The sequence below is a fragment of the Mandrillus leucophaeus genome, unplaced genomic scaffold (assembly GCF_000951045.1).
Source record: "Mandrillus leucophaeus isolate KB7577 unplaced genomic scaffold, Mleu.le_1.0 Scaffold206, whole genome shotgun sequence".
In the NCBI taxonomy this organism is placed as follows: Eukaryota; Metazoa; Chordata; class Mammalia; order Primates; family Cercopithecidae; genus Mandrillus; species Mandrillus leucophaeus.
This window is the reverse complement of record NW_012102099.1, coordinates 2,997,976-3,022,963: the sequence shown is the minus strand read 5'-3', so window position 1 is coordinate 3,022,963 and position 24,988 is coordinate 2,997,976. Positions and strand designations below refer to the sequence as shown.

The following is a 24,988-nucleotide window of genomic DNA, read 5'->3' as shown; positions in this document are numbered from 1 at the left end:
CATTTAAGTAGTTACTTGCCAACATTTAAATGGTGAGAGAATAACATGCTAAACATTTTTTGCAGCCTCACTGATCAGGAGAACCTGGCAGCTTTGGCCCCACTGAGTCTAAGATCCTGGGTGATGACAGTAGGCTGGGCAGGGCCTCTCCATTCACCTCCGTCCCATCCCTGATTCGCCAACAGGAACACTGGAGACAAGACAGGGAGTGGCACACCTACCCAGGGACACAACACATGCCACCGGGGCTTGGACCCCAGAGGGGTGAGTGCCCGGGGCCTCTGTCCTCCCTGGCTGTCACCTCAGTCACATGGCTTCCCCCTTCTGAGACTACGCTGGAGGAAATGGGAACCGTGCGCACTTCATCATGACACCCCCTCCAAGGAACGAATTGCCCTGGAGCAGCTGGCTCTGTACTGGACACACAGTTGGTGCCTGGGGCTTGGTAGGTGTTCATTAGCTGGTTTATATATACATTATTCTTCCAATGGTTTAAAAGTGTAAATATTGATAACAAACTTTTTTTTTTTTTTTTTTTTTGAGACAGAGTCTTGCTTTATTGCCCAGGCTAGAGTGCAGTGGCACAATCTCAACTCAGTGCAACCTTAGCTCCCCAGCTCAAGTGATTCTCCTGCCTCAGCCTCCTGAGTAGCTGGGATTACAAGCGCCCACTACCATGCCTGGCGAATTTTTGTGTTTTTAGTAGTGACGGGGTTTCACCATGTTGGCCAGGCTGGTCTTGAACTCCTCACCTCATGATCCACCCACCTCGGCCTCCCAAAGTGCTGGGATTACAGGTGTGAGCCACTGTGCCTGGCATACAAATTACATTTTTTAAAACCTGTGCAATGTATACAATGCTAGTCCTGATAGTGCCCCAGTGCCTGGGATTAAGGGATTTGTCCTGTTAGCAGACACTGAGGTGGGGGTGGCCCAGCAATCCACCCAGTGCAGAAGTAACGAAGATGTGATTTGAACCCAGGCCACCTGGCTCCAGGTGCTCATAATCATCACACCTTATCAGAGACCCAGGGCACCGGTGGTTAAGGGAGGACACTCTTTGATAGTGAGACCACACACACACAAACACACACATGTGCAAGAGGTGACAGGACAGGGCTGGGCAAGACAGGCTTGAATCATAACTGCAATGTAACCTCAGTGAGGCAGCTGTCATCTCTGAGCCTCAGTGTCCCCACCAGTAAAGTAGCTACCGAGCAGGGGTGAAATTAGAAACAAACCAAGAAAAAGATTTGCAAGCTGCAAAGGCTGCAGGCCTCTAGAGGATTAAGGGATTTATCCTGCCGGTGGACACTGAGGGAGGAGGGACCATAGGTGGGGAGGGAGGTCTGGGACATCCAGCAGGCCCTGTTTGCCCTTAAGAACCTTCCAGGACTGCCTGGCCCAGCTGTCAGGTGGCCTTGATCCCAGCCCAGCACCAGGCTGGCAGGCTCCAGACAGAGCCCCCTGGCTCCAGCTGGGCGCCCCAGGGAGGGTAGGGGCCCAAGCTAGGGGCTGGGCTAGGCTATTTTCAAACGCCAGAAGGCCAAAGAGAAGGCCCCAGCTCCCTTCTCCCCCATAGGCCCTGCCCCCTCCACAGCCTGGAGTATTCCTTTCCTGTCCTAGAACCTCCCTAGAGACCACAAATGCCTCACAGCTCAACTGCAGAAACCAATGAACAGAAAGGATCGCCCAGCTAGAACTTGAACCCAGACTTCCTAATTCCAGGAGCTAGTTCTTTCCAGCATTCGCTCACTCATTTTCACTCATTTCTTTATTTGCAAATGTTTATGGAATGCCTATACTTCCCCTGAGGCTGAGGACACAGACTATAGCAAGGCCAAGTCCCTGCCTACCGAGCTGCACTCTAGTGAGAGATCCGGAAGGGAAAAAGACAATGTGGCCTCTGGCTAATATAAGCCAGGAGGTGATATGTGCTAGGAAGAGAAATAAACCAGGCCAGGCAAGTAGAGACTGTTGGATGCTGACTGCTTGGCTGGAGGGGCAGGGGGGTTGTGGTGGGTGGGTAGGGAAGGCCCCTCTGAAGAGGCAGAGATGGAAATGAAGTGACAGAAGGAGTGGTCAGAGTATCTGGGTAGGATCGATACTGGTAAAGGTAATGGCAAGTGCAAAGGCCCTGAGGTAGGAATGTGTCTGGGGTGTTCCTGGAACAGGAAGGAGGCAGCATGGCTGCAGCAGAGTAGGTAAAGGGGAGACTGGAGGAGTAACAGGGTCCCAGATCATGAGGGCCTTGTGGAGGAGTTAGGCCTTTGGGTTTTATTTCAGGCTGCCTGGCAAGACTGATCCTCACATTGTTCAAAGGCTCCAGCAGCCCCACACCATCTGGCCCTGGTGCTTCAGGCCCAGCCCCACCCACCTTTTCTCTATTCTTGGAATTGACTCCTCCCACCACAGGGCCTTTGCACATGCCCTCTATCTAGAATCATTTTCCACTCCTATCTTTCTTCTCCTCATTGTCTCCTACCTATCCTTCACATCTCAGCTTAAATATCTTTGGCTTCTCAGATCAACCCGGCCAGGTCAGCAATCTCTCCTTCCAGAATCTACTCTCAATGGTCATAAAATTATTAAGATGATCAATTAATGTCTGTCCACAACATAGGCTGTGAGCTTCCCAAGGGCAGGTGTTTTGGTCCATTTTGTTCACTGCAATATCCTCAGGGTGGGACCAGTAATTGGTACATAGGAGGCCTCGATAAATATGTGCTGCATTTGTAAACAAATGAGTTGCACAAACACTTTATAAAGATCATCTCATTTCATTCAATTTTATCCAACTTATGGAAGCTCAGAGAATGAGGCAACTTGACTAAGGGTCAGACAGCAAGGATGGAAGAGAAAGGACTGGAGCCCATATTTTTTTTTAGTTCCAAAACTGAGAAATTTCCCTAGTTCTTTACCTGCACACATAGGTAAGTTGTTTGAAAATCAGCTACAATAATTCCTCCCTATCTGTACTCATGCCCTGTGTAATGTGACTAAGAGATGGAGTCTATGCTGGGCGCGGTGGCTCACACCTATAATCCCAGCACTTTGGGAGGCCGAGGCAGGCAGATCACAAGGTCAAGAGATCGAGACCAGCCTGGCCAACAAGGTGAAACCCTGTCTCTACCAAAAATACAAAAATTAGCTGGGCGTGGTGGCACGCACCTGCAGTCCCAGCTACTTAGGAGGCTGAGGCAGGAGAATTGCTTCAACTGGGAGGTGGAGGTTGCACTGAGCCGAGATCATGCCACTGCACTCCAGCCTGGGCGATGGAGCCAGACAAGCCAGACTTGTTTTCGAAAAACAAAAACAAAAATGAGAGAGAGAGAGAGAGAGTCTATTTCTCCATCCTTTGAATCTGACTTGGCATGTCACTTGGACTATTAGGACATTTATAATCTTGACACAAGTAGAGGCTCAAAATGCACTGTGCGTTGGAGCTTATCTTCTCTTGCTGAATGTGGAACCCTGAGGTCACCATAAGAATGAGCCCAAGCCAGCCTCATCAAAGCAAATGGAGGCACCCCAGCAAACAGCCCGCCAACTGCTAGGCATGTGAGTGAAGCCCTCCCAGACACCCCACCCTCAGCTGACTGCAGCAAGGCAAGCGAACCCAGGTAAAACCAGAACTGCCCAGCTAAGCCCAGGCCAGACTGCCAATTCACACGGGCTAATAAGTGGTTTTAGGCTTCTGGGCTTAGAGTGGTTTGTTACGCAGCAAAACCTCACTGATCCACATACCTGGTGTACACACCCTCTGCAGACAACACATTCTCAAGAGTACACAGATGTAACTTCATAAATGGCCTCGACAGAAAGTCTGTCGCTGCCACACAGACACTCACACACCCCTTGCAGGCCACACACACACACACACACACACACACACAGCCATCACTCAACCCCAAACACCCCTTTATTTAGACAACTTTCCTGGCAGCTTGCATGTCAATGTCAATGCCTATCTGGGAATGGGTGAGTCAATACTGCCCAAGCTCTATGTCCCTGGCCCTGCCCAGCCCAGGGCTGGGCATGGAAAAGGCATCCAGTAGATCTGTGTTGAATGAATGGATGAATAAAGCAAAGGGCATGGAATGAGCCAGAGGTTAGCACCAGTGGGTAGACAGGAGAGGACCAGGTAGCTACAGGATGGGGTGGGGACAGGAGCTGTGCATCTGGATGTGAGAGACGGTGCAGTGTGTGGTTAAGAACCCAACTGCATGGGTTCGAATACTGCCTCTGCAGCTTATTAGTTGTGTGACCCTGGCCTTGGACTCTCTTGGTCTTAGTTTCCCCATCTATGAAATTGTGATAAAAATAGGACCCCCTTCAATGGGTCTTTGGGAGGATTTGATGGGATAATACATGGAAGTTCTTCACACAGCCCTTGGAACATAACAGCTGTTTACCACCCTTACCCACCAAGACCCTCTTCCTCCAAAGGTACTTCCTCTGTGAAACCCACTCCCTAGCTCCCCTTGCTCCCCTGCCATCCACAGCCTCCATCCTATCCCACAGCTCTTGTGAGCCCCTCAAGGGATGGGGAGATCATTGCTATGTACCCAGCACCCACAACACAGCCCCAGACAACATGGTTAAGGAGTGACTGCAGAATGACAAAATTATCCTCATTTTACAAATAAGTAAATCTGGGCTCCCTGAGGTGCTGAGATTCCCAGAGGTGCTGAGGTGTTCCCAGGTTAATGCAGAGGCTGGGGGTGTGGAGCTTCAGTTTTCATCCCTCTTGGAAACCCACACGGGCAGGGATATCACCTATCTGGCTACCTTCCTACTCTGCCCAGCACAGCTCCTGGCACATAGTAGACGCTCACAAATCCTTATCTTACAGACTGTATTTGAGATTCTATTTTTAAAATGGTGTCCAATTTTTTAAAATGGACAGGGATGCTTCTTTAAAAGCACTTGAAGGGTTTCAGGATGTGTAATGTTAACTATGGGGAGATTGAGGGTGTCAAAGAATTAAGAGAATTAAGGATGGGTTAAGAGGAAACTGAGGTCAGGAGATCGAGACCATCCTGGCTAACATGGTGAAACCCCGTCTCTACTAAAAAATACAAAAAACTAGCCGGGCGAGGTGGCGGGCGTCTGTAGTCCCAGCTACTGGGGAGGCTGAGGCAGGAGAATGGCGTAAATCCGGGAGGCGGAGCTTGCAGTGAGCTGAGATCCGGCCACTGCTCTCCAGCCTGGGCCACAGAGTGAGACTCCATCTCAAAAAGAAAAAGAGGAAACTGAGCAAATGAAAAAAAGCAAAGCCAGTAGTAACTCCAGGAAGAACAAAGAGTTGTATAGGAAAGGAAATGTAACCAAAATATATGACTAGGCTTCGCAGGAAACAGTATTTATATAGTTCTAATATAAGTAACACTAAAATCCACTTCACAAAAAATTGTGATAAATGCCAACTGAAAGGGGGGAACCAAAAGCTAAATCTTTCTTGATAATAATCATTATGAGAAGAAAAAGCTTGACTACTCATTGGGTGATGTTCATTATTCTAAGCCTTTTACATGTTGAATCCTTACAACAATTCAATAACCTAAGCACTATTCTTATCACCTTCATTTTACAAATGAGAAAACTGAGGCCCAAGGAGGTTAAGTTACTGCCCAAGGTCATACAGCCAGAAAGAGGAAGGGCTGGGATCCAAAGCCAGGCAGCCAGGCAGTGGAGGCCACACTATGAAAACATCAGACCAGAAAGTCAGTCAATATGTGCCTAAAATTGGCTGGACACAGTAGCTCCCGCCTGTAATCCCAGCACTGTGGGAAGCCAAGGTCACTTGAGGTCAGGAATTCAAGACCATCCTGGCCAACATGGCAAAACCCCATCTGTACAAAAAATACAAAAATTAGCCAGGCATGGTGGCGTGCACCTGTAGTCCCAGCTACTTAGGTGGCTGAGGCAGGAGAATCGCTTGAAACTGGGAAGCAGAGGTTGCAGTGAGCCAAGATCACACCACTGCACTCCAGCCGGGGCAACAGAGCGAGACTCTGTCTCAAAAAATAAATAAATAAATATATATATATATACACACACACACACACACACACACACACACACATATATATATATTTGGATATATATGGATATAAAAATATGTCCATGGTGGGCAGGCAGGAATCGGCAGGAGAGCGATGCAAGGAAACTTTCTGAGGTGACAATGCTTGATACTCTGATAGGGGTCTGGGGTACAGTATGCATTTGTCTAAATTCAGCAAATGGTACCTTTAAGATCTGTGCATTTCATTCCATGTAAACCTTACCTCCAGAGGAACAAAACAAACAAAATATTGAATTCTAGCTAATGGCATGCATACTAAAGTACTTTAAGGGAAGTGTACTGATATTTGCAACTTTGAAAAGCTTTATTAAAAAGTAAGTTGTATTAATGGATGGAGAGATGGGTAGATTCCTGACAGAGCAAATATAGTGGAATATTAACAAGTGTGCTTTAGTAGGCAGGTATATGAATGTTCACTGTATAATTCTTTCAACTCTATGTTTGAAATTTTTCTTAATAAAATGTTGGAAGAAATGTATGAGTGAATTATCTGAAAAATAATATTACCTTTTTTAAATCTGTATTATACTTTAAGTTCTGAGATACATGTACAGAATGTGCAGGTTTGTTGTATAGGTATATATGTGCCTTGGTGGTTTGCTACACCCATCAACCAATATTACCTTTCTAAAAACCTGGATGGGGTGTTCACTCCCTTTTTTTTTTTTTTTTTTTTTTTTTTTGAGAGGGAGTCTTGCTTTGTCACCTAGGCTGGAGTGCAGTGGTGCGATCTTGGTTCACTGCAACCTCCACCTCCAGGGTTCAAGCGAATCTCATGCCTCAGTCTCCCAGGTAGCTGGGATTATAGGTGTCCGCTACCATGCCTGGCTAATTTTTATATTTTTAGTGGAGATGGGATTTCGCCACGTTGTCCAGGCTGGTCTCAAACTCCTGACCTCAAGTGATCCGCCCGCCTTGGCGTCCCAAAGTGCTGGGATTACAGGCGTGAGCCACCACACCCAGCCAGGTGTTCAGCCCACCCGGATCAACCAGCCTGGATAGGGGACCAGCACAACTGTAAGCCCTCCTATATGCACATCTAATTGGCGGCCAGCTGCAGCCGCGCTCTCACCTATATCCCCCCGCTACCCTGGGGTCCTAGAGTCAAGGAATTCCTATAGCCAAATTCCTCAGCCCTTTCCTGGTCCCCTGTACACAGGATTATCAGGTAAGATGTGGGGTCTCCTTGAATGTTTCGGTAGCAGGAACAGAACTGTTTAACCAAGGACAGGAACAGGCCTCTGCAGCTACATTCCACCCTCTGCCAAAAGGGTAAACTGAGGTCCGTGGGGGGCTGCCTTTCCCAGGGCCCATCTACCTTCATGATAGAAGTGAGCAGCCAGGTTGCCTGGTTCCCAAATCCACGTGTATATAATTAGCTGGTGGGAAATGGATCAGGGAGCAGATCTCATCTCTGCCTAATTAGGGGCTAGGCAGCTGGGGCCAGGCTGGCCTGGGGGAGCTGCTTCGGAGGCTGGGCAGCCCCAGGAGACAGGGCAGCAGCTGCAGGCCCTCCGAGGGCTCACACTCCAACTGGAGGCAGAACAATAGAGGGGCTGTTTCCACAGATCCCCGAGGCTGCAGGGTTGTGGGAGGGAGGAGTGCAAAAGCCCTCCCGCCCTGCTCCCTCCACAGAGGCCTGCAGGGAAGGCGGGAGGCTCCAGAATCCTGAAACAGGGGGAGCCCTCCCAAGACCAAGCCATAACCATTGGAGAAGTCAAGACTCAATCTGGCACCTTCCCCACTTCTAAGAATCCCTCCTTGCTCTCTCCCCAACAGACCCTCCCAGTGGATTTATGGAAAGGCATTCTCTTTGCCGCTATTCCCTGGTCTAGCTCCTGGGAACAGCTCTGGTTTAGGGCAGAAGTCCCTGAGTATACCTGCTTTACATTCTATGATGATTTATGTGCTGAATGTTTAGTTGCCCATTCTCTTCTCCAGACTAGGACAGGGGCCATGTCTGTCTTATCCACTGCTGGGCACCCAGTAGATGCTCAGTAATAAAGTGACCAGAAGGCTGCCAAGATGAGAAAGAGTGGTGGGGTATGTGTTGGGAGAACCAGGAATACAGACTGCGATGTGTCTGGCAGGCAAGAGTGTGACCCCACGCTGTCCTGCAGACCTGCTATGTGACAGTCTACAAGTCGCTATCCTTCCCTGAGCTCAGCATCCTGCTCTGACAATAATTCTAGTCCTCAGATGGCTACCTTGAGGATTCAAGCACTGAAACCTCCTTCACAAACAAGGTGTCACCCACTAGTCCTGTGACCTGAACCTCAATTTCTTCACATGTAAAATGCAGCCAGCCCATCCACCTTCTTGCGTTACTCGGAGGCTGCCAGGTCACAGCAAGGGGCAATGACTAGCCCTGAATTCTAGCAGAAGTGTCCAGGAAATCTAGTCTTTGACACCTCAAAGGGCACCACGTCTGCAGATCCTGCCTGGATTCTCTCTCCTGACACCATCACTCCTTCAGCATGGGGACCCTGGAGGCCCAGCTCCTGCACTGTCAAAACTGCTGGGCACCACGGGGGGTTGTGGGTAGGTCACCACCCTCCTCATGCTTGTCTCCCCACCTGTATCACAAGCTCCAGTCTTGTGAGCTGGAACACCATCCTCTTCTAGAACCCAATTTTCCCTTCTTTCACCAAACTGCCCAGGCGCATCCCAGGCCCCCGGGGGCTAGTTGTAGACAGGCAGACAGAGAGATGGACAGCTGGGCTGACCTGGATGTTTGTCAACAGTCCAACGGAAATCTCCTCTTTATGCTTAAAATAAAACCTACATCAAACCTGTCACCAGGGCCCCCATTAGAGCTTCCTGTTTCTGAGTGCTGTAGCCAAGGCAGCCTGTGAAAGGAAGCACCACCCACCCCCTCTCCACTCCCACTGTGGGGCACCAGAGAGGCCACCACCACTTTTGCCCTTTGTAAGCCCAGCCCTAGCCCTAGCTGCTCCACTAGCCAAGGTGGGGTCTCCTAGTAGGTAACTGACCTGGAGGGAGACTGGAAGAAGCTGAGGCCTCAAAGCCCAGTGCCAGCCCCTTCCTTCCCCTCTCCCCAGGTATTGGAATATAGCATGAAAGGCCCAGAATGCACCAGTGCCCCAACCCAAGGAGGACTGTGCTGCCTAACTCTCCCACTGAGGCCCAGAGGGAGACTGGCTTGTCCAAGATCACCAGGCAAGGCCACTCATTTTGTGCCGTCCACCCCAAGTCTCTCGTCCTCCAAAAACTCCCATTTCCCATCCTCACTCTATGGTCTGTGCGACCTCAAGTTCAGGGTTTACCCTCTCCAAGCTTCCTGCCCCCTTGGGAACTGGGCAGGGCTTGGATGAGGATGGAACACTCATGGCGGGGGAAAGTCTATGCACCCCATCAGCCTTTCCCCTGCAGGCTCCCTTCCTGGTGCAGGGGAAAGACCCCATTCCTACTCCCAGCTCTATTCCAGCCCACTCGTGGCTGGACCTCAGTTTCCTCCCTGATGAAGCAGGCCTGCCAGCCTTCCAGGAGAGTTATGAGAACCCATCGCGGGGACATGTCTCCAGCCAGGCCAGCTGCTATCATCATGCCCCACCACTAGATCTCGGGGTAAACAATTACTGCTTTGATGGCCCCACCCCAAGACTTCTCTTACCCCTTCTCTTGTGAACACAGAAGAGTCTGAAGGCCCAGCCCTCGAGAAACAAGCATTTGTGTTTATTAACCAAGGGGAGGGAAGTCAAAGCAATGCAGACTCCTAACCAGTCCCTCCTATAGTCTGCCCACCTAGGCCAGCTGCCAAGGACTAGGAAGAGCAGTGGATAGGCCCCTCCCCACTGCCCTGACCCCAGGGTGAGTTCCGCTGGGTAAGGAAGAGGAAGTCAGCAAATGACAGAGGCCAAGGAAGGAAGGAGGAAACAGAGTCGCTGGGGAGACAAGATTGAGGAGATCCCTTGGCCCCTCACTCTCAGTGGGGAGGGCAAAGCACCCCAAATGCAGGCCCACAAGAGGAACTAAGCAGGAGTACACTCATGTCAAAAACCTTGTATTGGGATGGGGGGAGGGGGTTCTCAAGTGTCCAAAGTCAAGAGCAAAACCCTCCCAGAGTCAGTCCTTGCCTAAGAATGCTGGTCCAGCCTCTAAGCCTTTGCCTCCACACCAAGTTCACACCAGGGTGGAGCCTCTGACATGGCCATCCAGAGAATGGATGCAAGAGAGGTCCAGGGACCACTTGATCTGTTCTGTGGCAAATTCCCCAGTGGCGTCTAGCCTTCAGCTGCTGGGCTCTCCCGTGCCTGCCTTAACCCATACAGCCACTTGATCACGCGCGCATTGCGCTCCACCACCGACACGCCATAGGGAACGCGCTCCCGGGCCCGCTCCTCAACAGTAACCGAGCTGCGGCGGGAGCAGCCCCCTTCAGAGCTGCCCGGCCCAGCACTGGGCCCTGCCAGGGACACGATATCCGAGCTGGCCCGTGCCAGGTGGGCCACACCCAACCCTCTTGCCTCCTCCGGGTCCAGGCCGCAGAAGTTAAAAAAGCGCTCAAGGTCAGCAGCTGCCCTAGAAAAGCGCTCGCTCAAGTCCGACTTAGAGCGTTGCAAACCCGGTGGCCGGGCTGGACTGGAGGCGGCGGCAGGACCCGGTGATGGGCAGAGCCGGGCTGGCGAGGCAGGCAGGGGGCGGACGTCCACTCGGCGGACCGCAGAGGTACTGGGCGGCGGTCGTGGAGGGGTGGCTGGGGGAGGTTGGCCGGCTCCCTCTGCCCGTCCAGGAGTACGGCTGGCCTCGGCAGGGGACACGGGACTATCACACAAGTTGATGAGGCTGCTGAGGATGTCCAGGTCCAGCTGGGGCCGTCGGCAGGGGCCAGGCAGGGCTCGGCGGCTGGGCGTGAGCACTGTGCGGCGAGTCTCAGGGCTAAAAAGTGGCTGTTTGGACAGCAGGGGCTGCACCGGTTCCTGGCGGGTGTTGGCCACATGCAGGCTCTTGACGTACTTGGCCTTGTCGGCTTCCAGGCGCTCCACAGCACTCGGTTTCCGAACTCCACCATCTGCCGGCCTCCGTAGCAGGTAGCCAGGGATCTTGGTCCGAAGGCGGCAAGGTAGGGCGGGGGCGGCCGGGGCTCCAGGGCTCAGCGTGTCCACAGGCATGGCTGCTGCATATCCCGAGGGCTTTGGTCTGAGGAGACTGGAGAAATGAGGAGCCAGAGATCCAGGCAGAAAGTAGGCAGCTGAACACCGGCAACTGCTGCAGTGAAGGGGAGAGAGAGAGGAAAAAAAAAAAAACCCCAAGCGCGCTCAGACAAAGAGGTTCAGCCACCGCTGAGAGAGGGTAAGACGCCTTCCCTATTATAAGGTAGAGACCACGCCCCTCCATAAGGAGCCAATCAGCAGGCAGAAGGCAACAGCTGCGGGGCCTCAGGCCCCACCCACACCCCCTCCCTCCTGCCCCGGGGGAACCAGGCCCAGCTGAGGTCAAGAGAAGAAAAAAGGTGCTACAGAAGAAAGACCTGGGCAACCTGGGCAGAAAAGACAGGGCAAGGCAAGCGCTAAAGGGAGCAAGGGAGGCTCCAGGCTCTGTGCTACGCACCAGTCAACTCAACCTCAGGTCCTCTCAACAGCCCCATTTTTTGGATGGAGAAACTGAAGCCCAGAGAGGCAACCAACTTGCTTAAGTTAACCCAGCTCTGCCCCTTACCACCAAGAAGGAAGGTGCTGCCACAGGAGTGTAGGGTTAAATGACCAAGAAAAAGGGCTCCAGCCCCACACCCCATCTGGACTTCCCAAAGGGAGCCTGGTACCACCTCTACCCCTCACCCATCCAGGCAGGAAGCTTCCCTGTGCCATCCACCCGCCTAGACATGCCAGGCCCCAGGCAAAGGGCAGAGCTTATAGGGAAGGAGCAAAGAAAATCTCCACCCCCGCCCCAGTGGAGTCCATACATCCGTCAGCTTCCAGCATAGAACTGGATGGCCCACAGTGATCCACAAATGCCTGTCACGTGGAAACGTCAGCCCTGAGCTATGCTGTGCTGAGAGAAGCTGGAAATGTCCCAAATCACACAGCCCTGCATGGAGGCATCCGGCAGACCCTTGATCTGCCTGCAGCCATGGAATGGGCACTCACCTGGGAGGAGGGCATACACCTGGATGCACAAGTGTCCATGTGGTCACCCAAGTGTCAGAGCGTGATGTCCCAGGCATCAAGCCAACCCTGACCCTGTTTCCAAGGAAGGGTCAAGCCCACAGAGTCACCCCACAAGGCCCCTTGGTGATGGGGCAGAAGAAAACCCATATACCAAGTCCTAAACATTCTCATCTGTAAAACAGAGGGGGCAGGTACTTAATCTAGGTGTTCCCCAAGAGGACATGCAGTTCAAGCCATTTAGACCTGTGCCGTCCAGCTCAATAGCCACCAGCCACATATGGCTATTCAACCTTAACTTTAAATTTAAATGAAATAAAAACATAAAATTCCGTTCCTGAGCCACACTAGTGGCATTTCAAGTTCTCAGTAGCCACATGTGGCCAGTTGTCACTGTACTTGGCAGCACAGAGTAGAGCATTTCCATCCATGGTAGGAAGCTACATTGGACAGCCCCACCTAGACATCCAAAAATCCAGGAGGGAGCGAGTCTGGATCAGGGTGGGGAGGCAGGGATCCCTGCTGGGTGCCATCCTCCCTATAACCTCCCACAAGCCTGTGGGTCATTGTGCAGATGGAGAAACTGAGATTGAGAGAACTGACTTTCCCAGGTCCCAGAGTAGATAAATAAGGCACTGATTTCAATACCACATCCTGTTTCTCCCCTGCGCTCCTGACCCCCTCCCCGCACTATTCCTTTTCTCCTTATTCCCTGCACAAGTACTCTATTTGTGTATGGGTGTTTTATTCTTTGTTGTCCCTGTCCCCCTAAAATATCAGCTCCATGTGGGCAGGGGTGTGGGGGGGGGCAGGTGAGGGTGGCTATTTTGTTCACTATACCCCAGTTTCAAGATATTGCCCTAGACACATACTAAGGCAAAATATTCAATAAATATTTATTGAACTGAAATATTTATGGGAGCCAGATGTGAACTGGGTGATCAGAGATGAACTAGAGACATCTAGGTACCCTGCCTGCTGCAGGTATATGGGTCCAAGGTGGTAGGTGTATTGTTCCAGGAAGCTGGAAATTCAGACTTCCATAAAAACTCTAGATTCTTAAAACTGTTAGCATATTCAATAATAATGATTAAAACATTGCATGTGCAGCAAACAAAATATGTCTGCAAACATATCTGTCCCCTCCTCCATCTGGCCCTCAACCACCAGCTGGAGACCTCTGCAGCAGCGATAAGTTGGGAATAGAACCTTGGGTGCTGCTCCCAAGGCAGGAGAGATGGAGTGGATGGGAAAGGAAGCCTTGCTCCACCAGGGCCGACCCCCAGGAGACCTCAGGTGGGAAGGACCTGACAGGAAAGGAGCATAGTAGAGGCAGCCAAACTCTGCCCCACCCCCAGGCCGCCACCTCCCAAACCAGTCCAACCCGTCCACAGTGGCAGTTCCCTCGCGGGCACCATCCGGATAAAGAGGGAGAAGGAGGTCAGACGGGCGGGGCCGGGGCAGAAGCCCCATGCACGACCCCGATCGGGCCCCCAGTCCCTGCGGCCCGATCTGCTGGCCCTGGTGTCCCCTCTGGCGGGGCTGGGACAGATGCGAGAGCCAACCCCGGATTTGGCGCCGCGGGCCCGCCGGCCTTCGGTTCGCCCACCCGCTCGCTGTGCGCCTTGCGCAAGCAGCTTCGCCTCTTTACAGACTCGGTTACCTTCTCCGTGAAATGAGGTTAAAAATAGACCTTCCTGAGCCTCCAGGTCATGATAAGGATGGAGATCAAACAGGTCGAGGGCTTTCCTCAGCATCTGGCAAAAAGGCGGAGCCACGAACCAGGCTACTGGTCTTTAAGAAGATTTTGACTACCCAAGTCCACAGACCACCCCCACGGAGGGGTCTCTAAGCAAACCCCACGAGGGTCTGTCCCAGCCCACACCGCTGACAAAGCAGGCCCAAGACAGGCTGATCAGTGTGCTCACCTCAACAGCCCCATGTCACGGGTGGGCAAACGGAGGTGCAGCGGCTCCTGCCAGATGAAGCCAGGGTCCCAAGTCCCCAAGCGGGACTCAAGGTCCCCTCTGAGGCCTCCTCTCACCGCCCAATGCCCCACCCACGGATTCAAATGCCTCCCATGAATGCCCCCAACCGCCGGCCCTTCTGGTTTGCATCACCGTGGCACGCATCCCCACCTCGTCCCCTCTCCATCAGCTCCCCGGCGTCAGCCTCCAGAGGCCGCGGGGCAAGACTAGGGGAAACTCAGATCCCCAGTCTGGCTTTTGCTCTCCCTCAATTCCGGGCAAGCTTGAGGAATCCCGGTGGCGGAAGATGGGGGGATGGTTAGCAGGGCGCTGTGTGACCCTCGCCACTCGCCGCCCCTCTGAGTCCGAGTTGGCCTGGATCTCAAATGAGGGAGCGAGCGGCGCGATCCCCGCGGTCCTCTTGAAGCCGAAAGGTAGATCCCTGCCCCGTTTCCGCCGTCCTGGGGTGGAGGGGTACTCGGGCCGCCCCCTACCTCCGGCTGGGCGCCCCCCACGCAGGTCCGCACGTACCTGGCTGCGCCCGCGCCGCTGGCCTGCGCTCCTCCGGCCCGGCCCACCTGGGGCTCCGGCAACCTGAGTTTGCGCAACTTCCGGCGGCTGCGGGCAAGTGAACCCGCCGGTCCAGGTATTACCCGAAAAGGGTAAGGAAAGCCAGGCAGGGGCCGGAACCCGAGCCCCGGCCGCTGGCAGCTGGCCTGGCTCAGTAACTGGGTCCGACCGGCTCCAGGACCACCCACGGACGTTCTTCCGGGAGCCGAGACCCGCCCACCGCACACCTGGCGCGCGGAGTCCCGGTGGCTCCCGCAGGCAAGCGCACCCATCTTAGAGACGGACAAACTGAGCCCCCTTCCCTGACACTCAGAAGGACCGCCAGGTAATGTTCACTGTGCCAGGCACGGGAAAGTGTTTTTCTTGGTATCAGGTAACCCATTTTAATCTTCCCAACAATCGCTATCTGGTGAGTTCTATTGTTACCCCATTTGACTAATGGTAAACTGAGGCTGGGAGAGGCTGAGTCACTAGCCCAAAATCACTCTGGGGAGTCCAGCCTGCGCACTTTCCCTCCAGACCAAGCCTTAACGCCACCACTTTATAGCTGTGTGTCCCTGAGCAAGCTGCGGGACCCTCCTGGTGCTCCATTCCGTCACATGCAGAGCCCATCCATCTGGAACAGGCTGAGTCTGAGGATGCCTTAGCAGCCTTGTGAAAAACTGTTAACATCGGTAACAACAGCCGTCATAGTAACAACAATAACTAGAATTTTTGGGTGCTAGACACCATACTCATTTAACCCCCCAGAGCCCCCTCATTTTATCCCATGAGACTGCACCCCTGCAGGAAGGAATTCCCAGAGGGTAGTGACTGTCACCTCTTCCAGCCCAAGTCCTATAACTCACTTCAGGTAGGCACATCTGATAGGTTTTTTCACAGGAATCCTGAGGCGCAGAGAAGGAGCTGTCTCCCAGGCCTCAGCCTCAGCCCTCCGCCCCGCTCAGGCTGAAGAGGCTCCTGTCCCATGTCTGTGCCTGTGGCAGCTGGGCCAGCACCAGGGTGTAGGGCATGAGGAGGCCGGCAGTGACTCACATCAGCTTTCCCTCCCCCTCAGCACTGCGGCCTCCTCCAGTCCCTGATTTTACAGGGAATGGGGCAACAATCCATCATCCTCCAAATGGCCTGCTGAGCCCTGCCTAGCCCTCCACTGAGGCAGAAATGGAGGATGGGGAGGGAAGGCTCCTTCAGGCACTAATAGTAGTAACAGCAAAGCAACAATAATTATTTTCATAATAGAACAGTCCTTCCTTTCTAGCCCCAGCCCCGGACCTTACAGCTGCCAAGATGCTGACGCGTAAGAAGAACCGATTGCCATTTATGAACTCCTTTTTAAGGAGGGAGTCATGGTGGCCAAGAAGGATGTCCACATGCCTAAGCACCCGGAACTGGCAGACAAGAATGTGCCCAACCTTCATGTCATGAAGGCCATGCAGTCTCTCACGTCCTGAGGCTACGTGAAGGAAGAGTTTGCCTGGAGACATTTCTACTGGTACCTTACCAATAAGGGTATCCAGTATCTCCATGATTACCTTCATCTGCCCCCAGAGATTGTTCCTGCCACCCTACGCCGCAGCCGTCCAGAGACTGGCAGGCCTCGGCCTAAAGGTCTGGAGGGTGAGCGACCTGCAAGACTCACAAGAGAGGAAGCCGACAGAGACACCTACAGACAGTGTTCTGTGCCCCCTGGTGCTGACAAGACAGCCGAAGCTGGGGCTGGGTCAGCAACCAAATTCCAGTTTAGAGGCGGATCTGGTCGTGGACGTGGTGAGCCACCTCAGTAAAATTGGAGAGGATTATTTTGCATTGAATAAATTTACAGCCAAAAAAGAAAAGAACAAATCTCATCTGAGCACTTTCTTTGTACTTGACACCATTTTAAGCTCTTTACAAAATGTTAACTCATTTAATCCTCACACCTACTCTGTCAGGTCTACTATCATTATGCCAATTTTCAGATGAGAAAACTGAGGCTCCAAGAGGTAAGGCCACTTGCCCAAAATTCCACAGTTGATTAATGGTGGAGCCAGGATTGGAACCCAGGCTCACATCTGGGGAGGCGAGGTGGAAGAGACAGTGTTTTCCGTGTTGGGCTTTGGCCACTTACCAGATGTGCCCCGCAAGGAACTCCTGAACAACCTACTGCCTCGTCGGCTGGACCCCAGAGGGAGAAGCCACCTTAGGAAGCACTCCCTGGTTATGGTTCTAAGTCTCGGTTTCCTCTGCTGTAAAATGGGGGCAATAATGGCAATGTTTTCCCAGCAGAAATAAGGTCTCATTACTGCTGTGTTTAAACCCTCCTGTGGCTCCCTTAACAATAAAATCCAAACTCCCTGCAATGAGCTGAGATCGCACCACTGCACTCCAGCCTGGGCGACAGAGCGAGACTCTGTCTCAAAAAAAAAAAAAAAAATCCAAGCTGCTTACTTGGCCCTCAGGCCTTCCAGGACTCAGTCCTTGTCCAAATCTCCCATGTTATCTGCAACCTCTTTCCTGCTCTGGCCACAAAGCCCTCCCTGCTGTTCCTGAACACAAGGTCTTTCCTGCCTCAGGGCTTTTGCGCCAGCTGTTCTCTGCCTGGACTCTCTTCCCTCACCCCCTTCAGATCTCACTTCAAATGCCATCTCCTCCAAGAGACCCCCCAAGAGGGGGTGTCAGCTTTTTCACCCATTTTATTCCCTTCCGAGCACTCATTACATCCTGTCATTTTAGACACTTTTTTATCTAGGATAGGAAATATAATTCGTTTCCTTATCTCTCCCACTGGACCATGAGCTCCATCACACCCTTCCAATTTTCTTCCTCCAGGGACCAAACAAAGAGGAAATACCATTGAACAACTAGCTGGACTGGACCCAGGCCACCTCAAAGGCCAAGGCCACTCATCAAGAGGTATACATTAAATGTATAAAGCTTTTTCTTATATCAATAAGAAAGAAAGAAAGAAAAAGAAAGAAAGAAAGAAAAAGAAAAAGAGAGGAAGAAAGAAAGCAGAGAAAGTTATACATATCTATCAAGAATAACACAAAAGTGATGTTGTGTCCTTCTCAGTACATGGTGTCAGGAGGCTTCTTTTTTCTTTTTTTAAGAGATGAAGTCTCACTGTGTTGCCCAGGTTGGAGTGCACTCCATAGCTCACTGCAGCCTCAAATAGGTGGGCTCAAGCAATCCTCCCACTTCAGCCTCCTGAGTGGCTGGGACTATAGGTACATTATCACACCCACTCATAACAACAGTTTGTCTTAATCTTAGTGATCAGCCAATTCCTTGGTTAAGGCAGTATCTGCCAAATTTCTCCACTGTACAGTTACTATTTTCCCTTTGTAATTAATAAATATCTTGTGAGAAGAAAAAAAAAGGCCAGGGTCCCTAAGCACCAAGCCTCCTCTCCAAACCCTGACCCTGCTCCTGGCCTTTCCAGACCTGTCCTACTCTTCCTCCAACTTCAAGTCACCACCATTCAAGCTGGGCTCTGACCACTTCTACCCAAGTCCTGTTCTTTCTCCAAAGCCACCATATACAAACCTCTGCACACACTGGTTCTGCTGCCTGCAGTGGTCTTTGCAGGCCTGCAGGCCTCCATCCCCCTGGCCGTATCTGTAAGGTATAGCATGGACTCCAGAACCCATTGAAATCCCAGCTCCACCAATGATTAGCTATAAGACCTCGGATAAAATACTCAATGTCTCCACATCTCAGTTTCCCTAACTGCAAAACAGGACTCACAACCGTGCCTCCCTCTCTGCATGAGGCCCATGTATGAGAAATGCCACCAAAGGGCGGGCTATGATAACTATTCAACCAACTAGATCATTCAGTGCCCGGCTCCTTCATCAGCCCAGAATGAAGGGAGGCCTTCATCAGCCCAGAATGCTGATCCACTATTCTCAGAGGTTACAAATCTAAGAGAAGCACAGGTAACAGTTAAGAATGCAGAGTCATAGCTGGGTGCGGTGACTCACACCTGTAATCCCAGAACTTTGGGAGGCCAAGGCAGGTGGATCACGAGGTTAGGAGTTCAAGACCAGACTAGCCAAGATGGTGAAACCCCGTCTCTACTAAAAATACAAAAATTAGCCCGGCATGGTGGCGGGTGCCTGTAATCCCAGCTACTCGGGAGGCTGAAGCAGGAGAATCACTTGAACCGGGGACACAGAGGTTGCAGTGAGTTGAGATGGCACCACTGCACTCCAGCCTGGGTGACAGAGAGAAACTCTGTCTCAAAAAAAAAAAGAATGCAGAGTCACTTGTCACTTGAATAGACATTTCTCCAAAGATATACAAATGGCCATTAGGCACAGGAAAAGATGCTCAACACCATTAGTCATTAGGGAAATGTAAATTAAAACCACAATGAGATACCACATCACACCCCTGAAGATGGACATTACCAAAAAAAAAAAAAAAAAAAAAAAAAAAAAAAAATCTAAATACAGACAATACATCCTTTGCAACAATTAACTCAAAATGGATCATAGAAAAAAAAAAAAAAAAAAAAAAAACAGAAAATAACAAGTGTTGGTGAAGATGTTGAGAAATTAGTGCTTTGTGCACTGCTGATGGACACATAAAATGGTGCAGTCACTGTGAAATGCAGTAAAGTAGTTCCTCAAAAAATTAAACAGAATTACCATAGGATCACCCAGCAATTCCATTTCTGGGTGTATACTCAAAACAATTAAAAGCAGGAACTCAAACAGATATTTGTACATCCATGCTCAAAGCAGCATTAATCACAACAGCCAAAAGCAATCCAAGTGTCCATCAAGGGATGAATGAATAAACAGAAGGTAGCATATACATAGAATATTAGAATAGAATATTATTCAGCCTTGAAAACGAAATTCTAACACATACAACAACATGGGTGAAACTTGAAGGCATTATGCTAAGTGAAATAAGCCAGACTCAATGAGACAAATACTGTATGATTCCATTTATAATACCTAGAGGTACCCAAAGTGGTCAAATTCACTCAAACAGAAAGTAGAACAGTGATTGCCAGGCACTAGAGGGAGAGGCAATGGGGAACTGTTTATTGAGTATTGAGTTTCAGTTTGGGAAGATGAAAACATTCTGAAGATGGATGGTGGTGATGGTTGTACAACAATGTGAATGTACTTAATGCCACCGAACTGTATACTTAAAAGTGGTGACAATGGTAAATTTTATTTTATATACATTTTAATTCACTCACCGCCCCACCCCACCCCCCTAAAAAATGTAAAATTTAGAGCCAGACTCTCTGGGTTCAAATTCCACCTCTAGGTTATCTTATGCAAATTATTAAACCTCTCTTGTGCTCAGTCTCCCCTCTGCAAGATGGAAATAAGAACAGCAGTAATTATCTTACATCACAGAGTTGAGGGAATTAAATGAGTTCATACTTGTAAAGTACTTGGAACACAGTAACTGCTCAAGAGGTGTCAGTGATTTTTATTCTTTGGTGAGGGGGTGGGAGGTGTGGTTTCCAAAGGTTATAATTTTCATGACATTCTACACCCAACCCGCCCCCTTCCTTCCACCTGCTTCTTTCTTTCCCCTCAGCGGAAGCCTGGCCTAGATTTGGGGAGGCCCTTGCTTGCCCCAGAGGAGATCAGGAAGGCTCCAGGCAGTGGCAAGGGGCCAGCCAGCAGGACAGCCCCAGCTCAATTTCAGCCCAGCTGTCCAGGTCAGAGACACCCAGCTGGGCTGCCTCCAGAGCCACACCAGGCCCTGAGCTATTTCTGGAGGCCTCCCAGACGCTGGTGCCCTGGCCTGCCCAGGAGTCAGCCTTGCCCAGGGTGGCCTTGCACTAACTTTAGGAAGGGAGAAGGGAGTAGGCTGTGGAATGTGTGTGGATGTGGACATCTAGGCCCACTGATATGCTCACCTCTACCAAGTTGATCTTCTAGGTTTGTACTTGAGGTTGCAAAATGGGGACAAGGGATTTTGCAGTGGGGACGGAATGAGAGAGATAACACATGCAAGGTCTTGGGGAAGGACCTGGCACGCAGGATTAGAAAGGTGAAGGGGAGGCAGATCCATAGCCAAGCCCACTTCCTATCCTAGACCGCCCTCTGCCCAGGCCTGAGTACACCATCATGACTTCTTAGCTCAGCCCAGAGACTGAAGAAACTTAGTGTCACAGAGCAAGTCAGGGACAGGGCAGTGGTCTCAGGATTTATAAACATGCATATATATATATATATACACACACACACACACACACATACACACACACATATATATATATATAATTTTATTTTTTATTTTTTAGACAGAGTTTCCCTGTTGTCACCCAGGCTGGAGTGCACCGGCATCACCGCAACCCCCACCTCCCAGGTTTAAGTGATTCTCCTGCCTCAGCCTCCCAAGTAGCTGGGATTATAGGCTCGTGCCACCACATCCGGCTAATTTTTGTATTTTTTAGTAAAGATGAGGTTTCACCACGTTGGCCAGGCTGGTCTGAAACTCCTGACCTCAAGTGATCCACCCGCCTCGGCCTCCCAAAGTGCTGAGATTACAGGCGTGAGCCACCGCACCTGGCCTTAATTTTAAAATTTTTAAAATAGATGATACATGCACACAACTCAAAATTCAAAAACGGTAAAAATAGTGAAGTTTAAAAAAAAAAAACAACAACCTCCTCCCACCCTGTCCCCATTTCTCCTCCCTGCAGGCACCATCGTGACCAGACAGTTGCTTATCCTTCCTGAGAGACTTTAGGCAGATGCAGGCAAGTATGAATATATATTCTGTCTCCATTGTTACACATATGGCATCATGATGCTATGTGTACCATTTTCATCTTGTTCTTTTTGCTCGATAATATGTTTTGTTCTTGGTGCCACATCAGTACATAAAGAGCATGTCCTTTTTCCCAGCTGCACAGTAGAATTTCCCATCATCCCCTACTGGTGGCCACTTAGCGTGTGTCTCATTTCTGCCTACAAACCACACTGCAGCATCACTGCATCTACATCATTTTGCTTAGAAGTGGGACAGCTGAGTCTGGGGGATGTATTTGTAATCCACAACCAAGTCTGCTTCCTATCCTAGACCGCCCTCTGCCCAGGCCTGAGTGCACCATCATGACTTCTTAGCTCAGCTCAGAGACTGAAGAAACTTACTCAATGTCACAGAGCAAGTCAGGGACAGGGCAGTGGTTTCATGATTTATAAATATGCATATATGTATATATATACACACACACACACACACACATATATATACAGAGAGAGAGAGAGAGAATGAGATGGGAGGACTGTGCTTCATGAAGGCTGTGTGAGTTAACCTCCTGCCTGCAGAACACACAAATGGTCCATGAACATTAGTTTCAGTTATCATGATTACTGAGGTTCAGGGCATCCCTAAATTTTGCACTGGTGGTGAGGACCTCAATTGCCTCAGCCCCTGCCTTGCATCACAGTGGGAGAAGGTGATAAATTTGCTAATAAGTAAAATATATAGGACATAAGGTGGAGTAAATGCTACTGAGAAAAACAAAACATGCAAGAACAAGAGCAAGGCTTATGAAGTCAATAATATTTGTTGAAAGAATAAAGGAAAGGCTTGTTTTCTGAGTGTTCGGAGATCCTGTCCCCAAAGCCAGGGGGAGGCTCCAGAGGAGAGGAGATATGTAACTCCCTTATGAAGAGATTCAAGACTCTCAAAATGCATGACTCTGAGTGTCAAGGATTCTAAGATTGAAGCCAGAGGGAGCCAATAACCACTGCATTGTCTGACTGGGACTTCGACAAGAGGCTTAACTTCTTAGAACCTCAGTTTCCCCACCTACAAAAGGAGACTGACAATAGCAACCTAGGGGGCAAGGGGTGTCCCCAGGAGACAGAGCAGGGTCTGGCCTAGATCAGATGCTCCTCCTGAGGGGATCCCGGCCCCACCCCCAATTCCAAAGTCTCTGGTGACTAGAGGCTTTGGTTCAGGGACTGGCTTTATTCCCTTCCCCAAACCGGGGAAGATTCCCAAGAGGCCAGCAGCGACTCTGGGGGCTGGAGAATCTGCTGCCCCTATATCCAGCCCAGAAATGTCAGTGCCATCCGATGCCCAAAGAGTGGTCCTCTGAGAGGGGGAGCTCTGGAGTTCAGAGCCCCGTAGGCAGAAGGGCGCCAAATGAGCCGCGTCCAACCCCGGACTGCGGAGAAGAAAGACGCCCAAAAGGGGTATCCCGAGGACAGTGTAGGGCGCAGGGATAGGTGATCCAGCCAAGGGTCCATAGGTCGTGTCCCTGCCGATAAAATGCTGGGAAAATGACTACCAGTTGCCCGTCTGTACCTCTCAAGGCGAGTCTAGATATGATTAGACTAGGGCTGCGAGGTAGGGCAGAAAGCCTTGAACTGGATTCTCCGCCAGAGCTCGCCGAGCCAGGACACTTGCCTCTCTGAACCTCAGAGTCCTCATCTGTGAAATGACACGCAGGTACGACGCGGGGAGAAAGCAGACAGCAGGCGCTCGGGGAACGGAGTCCCCCAGACCCCGGGTCGCACCCAGAACCACCCGCGCCCTCACCTGAAGCCCGTCCTAGGCGTGTCCCGGCTCCTTCCGCGCAGTCTTCGGAGAGGCTGACAGCTCGGACCCAGGCTGGTAGTGGCCGCTCCCAACGACGCCCAGGAGGCCCCAGCCCCGCGTGGGCACCTTTGGGGTCCCCTTCGGAACTGCCCTCCGCAGTCGAGCTGAGCGGGTGGCCCTGACTGTCGAAGGCCCCCACCGCAGGGAAAGTCCCTCGAGCGCCGAGAAAGGGGAAGTGAGCACCCCGCCCCCCTTCACTCCAGAATGGTTCGCCCCGGACTTCCTGATTGGTTCCTCGCTTCCGTTCGAACGGCGCGCCGCCGGGGTTGCCAGGCGACCGCTCAGCTTCTGCAGCCCGAAGGAGCGGCGCGGCTCAGCAGCTCCGCCCCCTCCTCCCAACCGGCCCCACCTTCTTCCTGCCGCCGCTTCAGACCCGGCGCCTGGTTCTTTCCCTTCCTCCACCCTCCGGCTTGCAGCTGGGACTTCCTCTAGGACACCAGCTGGAAGAGCTCCAGTTAGAGGACCCTGGCTGATTCCTAGTCCTGACTTTGAAGCTAACTCCCTATGTGACCCCGCACAGTCCCTTCCTTTCTCTGTTCTCCTAACTGCATGATGATGAGTGAGTTAATTTTAAAATGTGCACACCCAGCAGTCCCGAAATTTACAAAGGAAATGACCAAAGATATGAGCAAAGATTAATATTGCTCAGCCTTATTCATCATGACAAAATAATGGAAACAACTTAAATGCCTCTTGAAAGGGGTTGGTTATATAATTCCATCCTGTGGAAGAGCTAACTAACTTAATTGAGCGTTTTACATGCCAGGTAGCTTTACAGAACAACTCTTGTCAAGGCTTATGACATAACCCTCTAAAAGTACTTTTAATTATTAACACTTTCTTTTTTTCTTTTTTTCTTTCCTTTTTTTTTTTTTTTTTTTTTGAGATGGAGTCACCCTGGCTGGAGTGCAGTGATGGGATCTCAGCTTACAGCAGCCTCAGTCTCCTGAGGTCAAGCAATCTTCCCACCTCAGCCTCCCAAGTAGCTGGGACTACAGGTGTGCGCCACCACACCCGGTATTTTTTGTATTTTTTGTAGAGACAGGGTTTTGCCATGTTGCCCAGACTGGTCTTAAACTCCTGGACTCAAGTAATCCTACCAACTCAGCCTCCCAAAGTTCTAGAATTACAGGCATGAGCCACGCTGACTAGTCTAATTATTCCCACTTTCTGATGAGGAATATTATGCAGCCATTAAAAATGAAGCAGCCACCAGGAGCAGTGGCTCACGCCTGTAATCCCAGCACTTTGGGAGGCTGAGGCGATCAAATCACCTGAAGTCAGGAGTTCAAGACCAGCCTGGCCAACATAGTGAAACTTTGTCTCTACTAAAAATACAAAAATTACCCAGGCGTGGTGCCACAAGCCTGTAATCCGAGCTACTCGGGAGGCTGAGGCAGGAGAATAGATTGAACCTGGGATGTGGGGGATGCAGTGAGCTGAGATCATGCCACTGCACCCCAACCTGGGCAACAGATCATCTCAAAAGAATAAAAATAAAAGTGAAGTAGCTAAAAGATATTTAAAGATAGGGGAAAATGCTAAGTATTAAATATTGATTTATTTATGTTTTTTAGAGACAGGGTCTAGATCTGTTGCCCAAGATGGAGTGCAGTGGTGCAACCACAGCTCACTATATCCTAGGTTGAAGCAATCTTCCCACCTCA

General features: G+C 50.9%; 2 protein-coding genes across 6 annotated transcripts; one reads left to right on the top strand and one right to left on the bottom strand.

The window, feature by feature from the left end:
- Positions 1 to 9,761: 9,761 nt before the first annotated feature.
- Positions 9,762 to 23,510, bottom strand: FAM110A (family with sequence similarity 110, member A). Of its 5 annotated transcripts, XM_011979846.1 has the most exons (3): positions 23,262 to 23,510; positions 16,418 to 16,526; positions 9,762 to 11,317 (listed from the first exon to the last, which is right to left on the bottom strand). In XM_011979846.1, the coding sequence occupies exon 3, from the start codon at positions 11,218 to 11,220 to the stop codon at positions 10,333 to 10,335; it is 888 nt and encodes a 295-aa protein (XP_011835236.1). In that variant the 5' UTR covers positions 11,221 to 11,317; positions 16,418 to 16,526; positions 23,262 to 23,510; the 3' UTR covers positions 9,762 to 10,332. The 5 variants fall into 5 exon arrangements, with proteins under 5 accessions (XP_011835236.1, XP_011835235.1, XP_011835238.1 ...); XM_011979845.1 differs by lacking the exon at positions 16,418 to 16,526; XM_011979848.1 differs by lacking the exon at positions 16,418 to 16,526 and having other exon boundaries at positions 9,762 to 11,314.
- LOC105539554 lies at positions 13,451 to 16,570 on the top strand. The gene is given in 7 exon segments (XM_011979882.1): positions 13,451 to 13,509; positions 13,608 to 13,812; positions 14,150 to 14,458; positions 14,700 to 14,842; positions 15,540 to 15,603; positions 15,737 to 15,776; positions 16,056 to 16,570. Coding segments are annotated over 7 exon segments (1,299 nt in total). The 3' UTR covers positions 16,535 to 16,570.
- Positions 23,511 to 24,988: the final 1,478 nt, after the last annotated feature.

Excerpts from the sequence above, each read along its gene's own strand:
- FAM110A (XM_011979846.1), bottom strand. The coding sequence starts at position 11,220 with ATGCCTGTGGACACGCTGAGCCCTGGAGCCCCGGCCGCCCCCGCCCTA.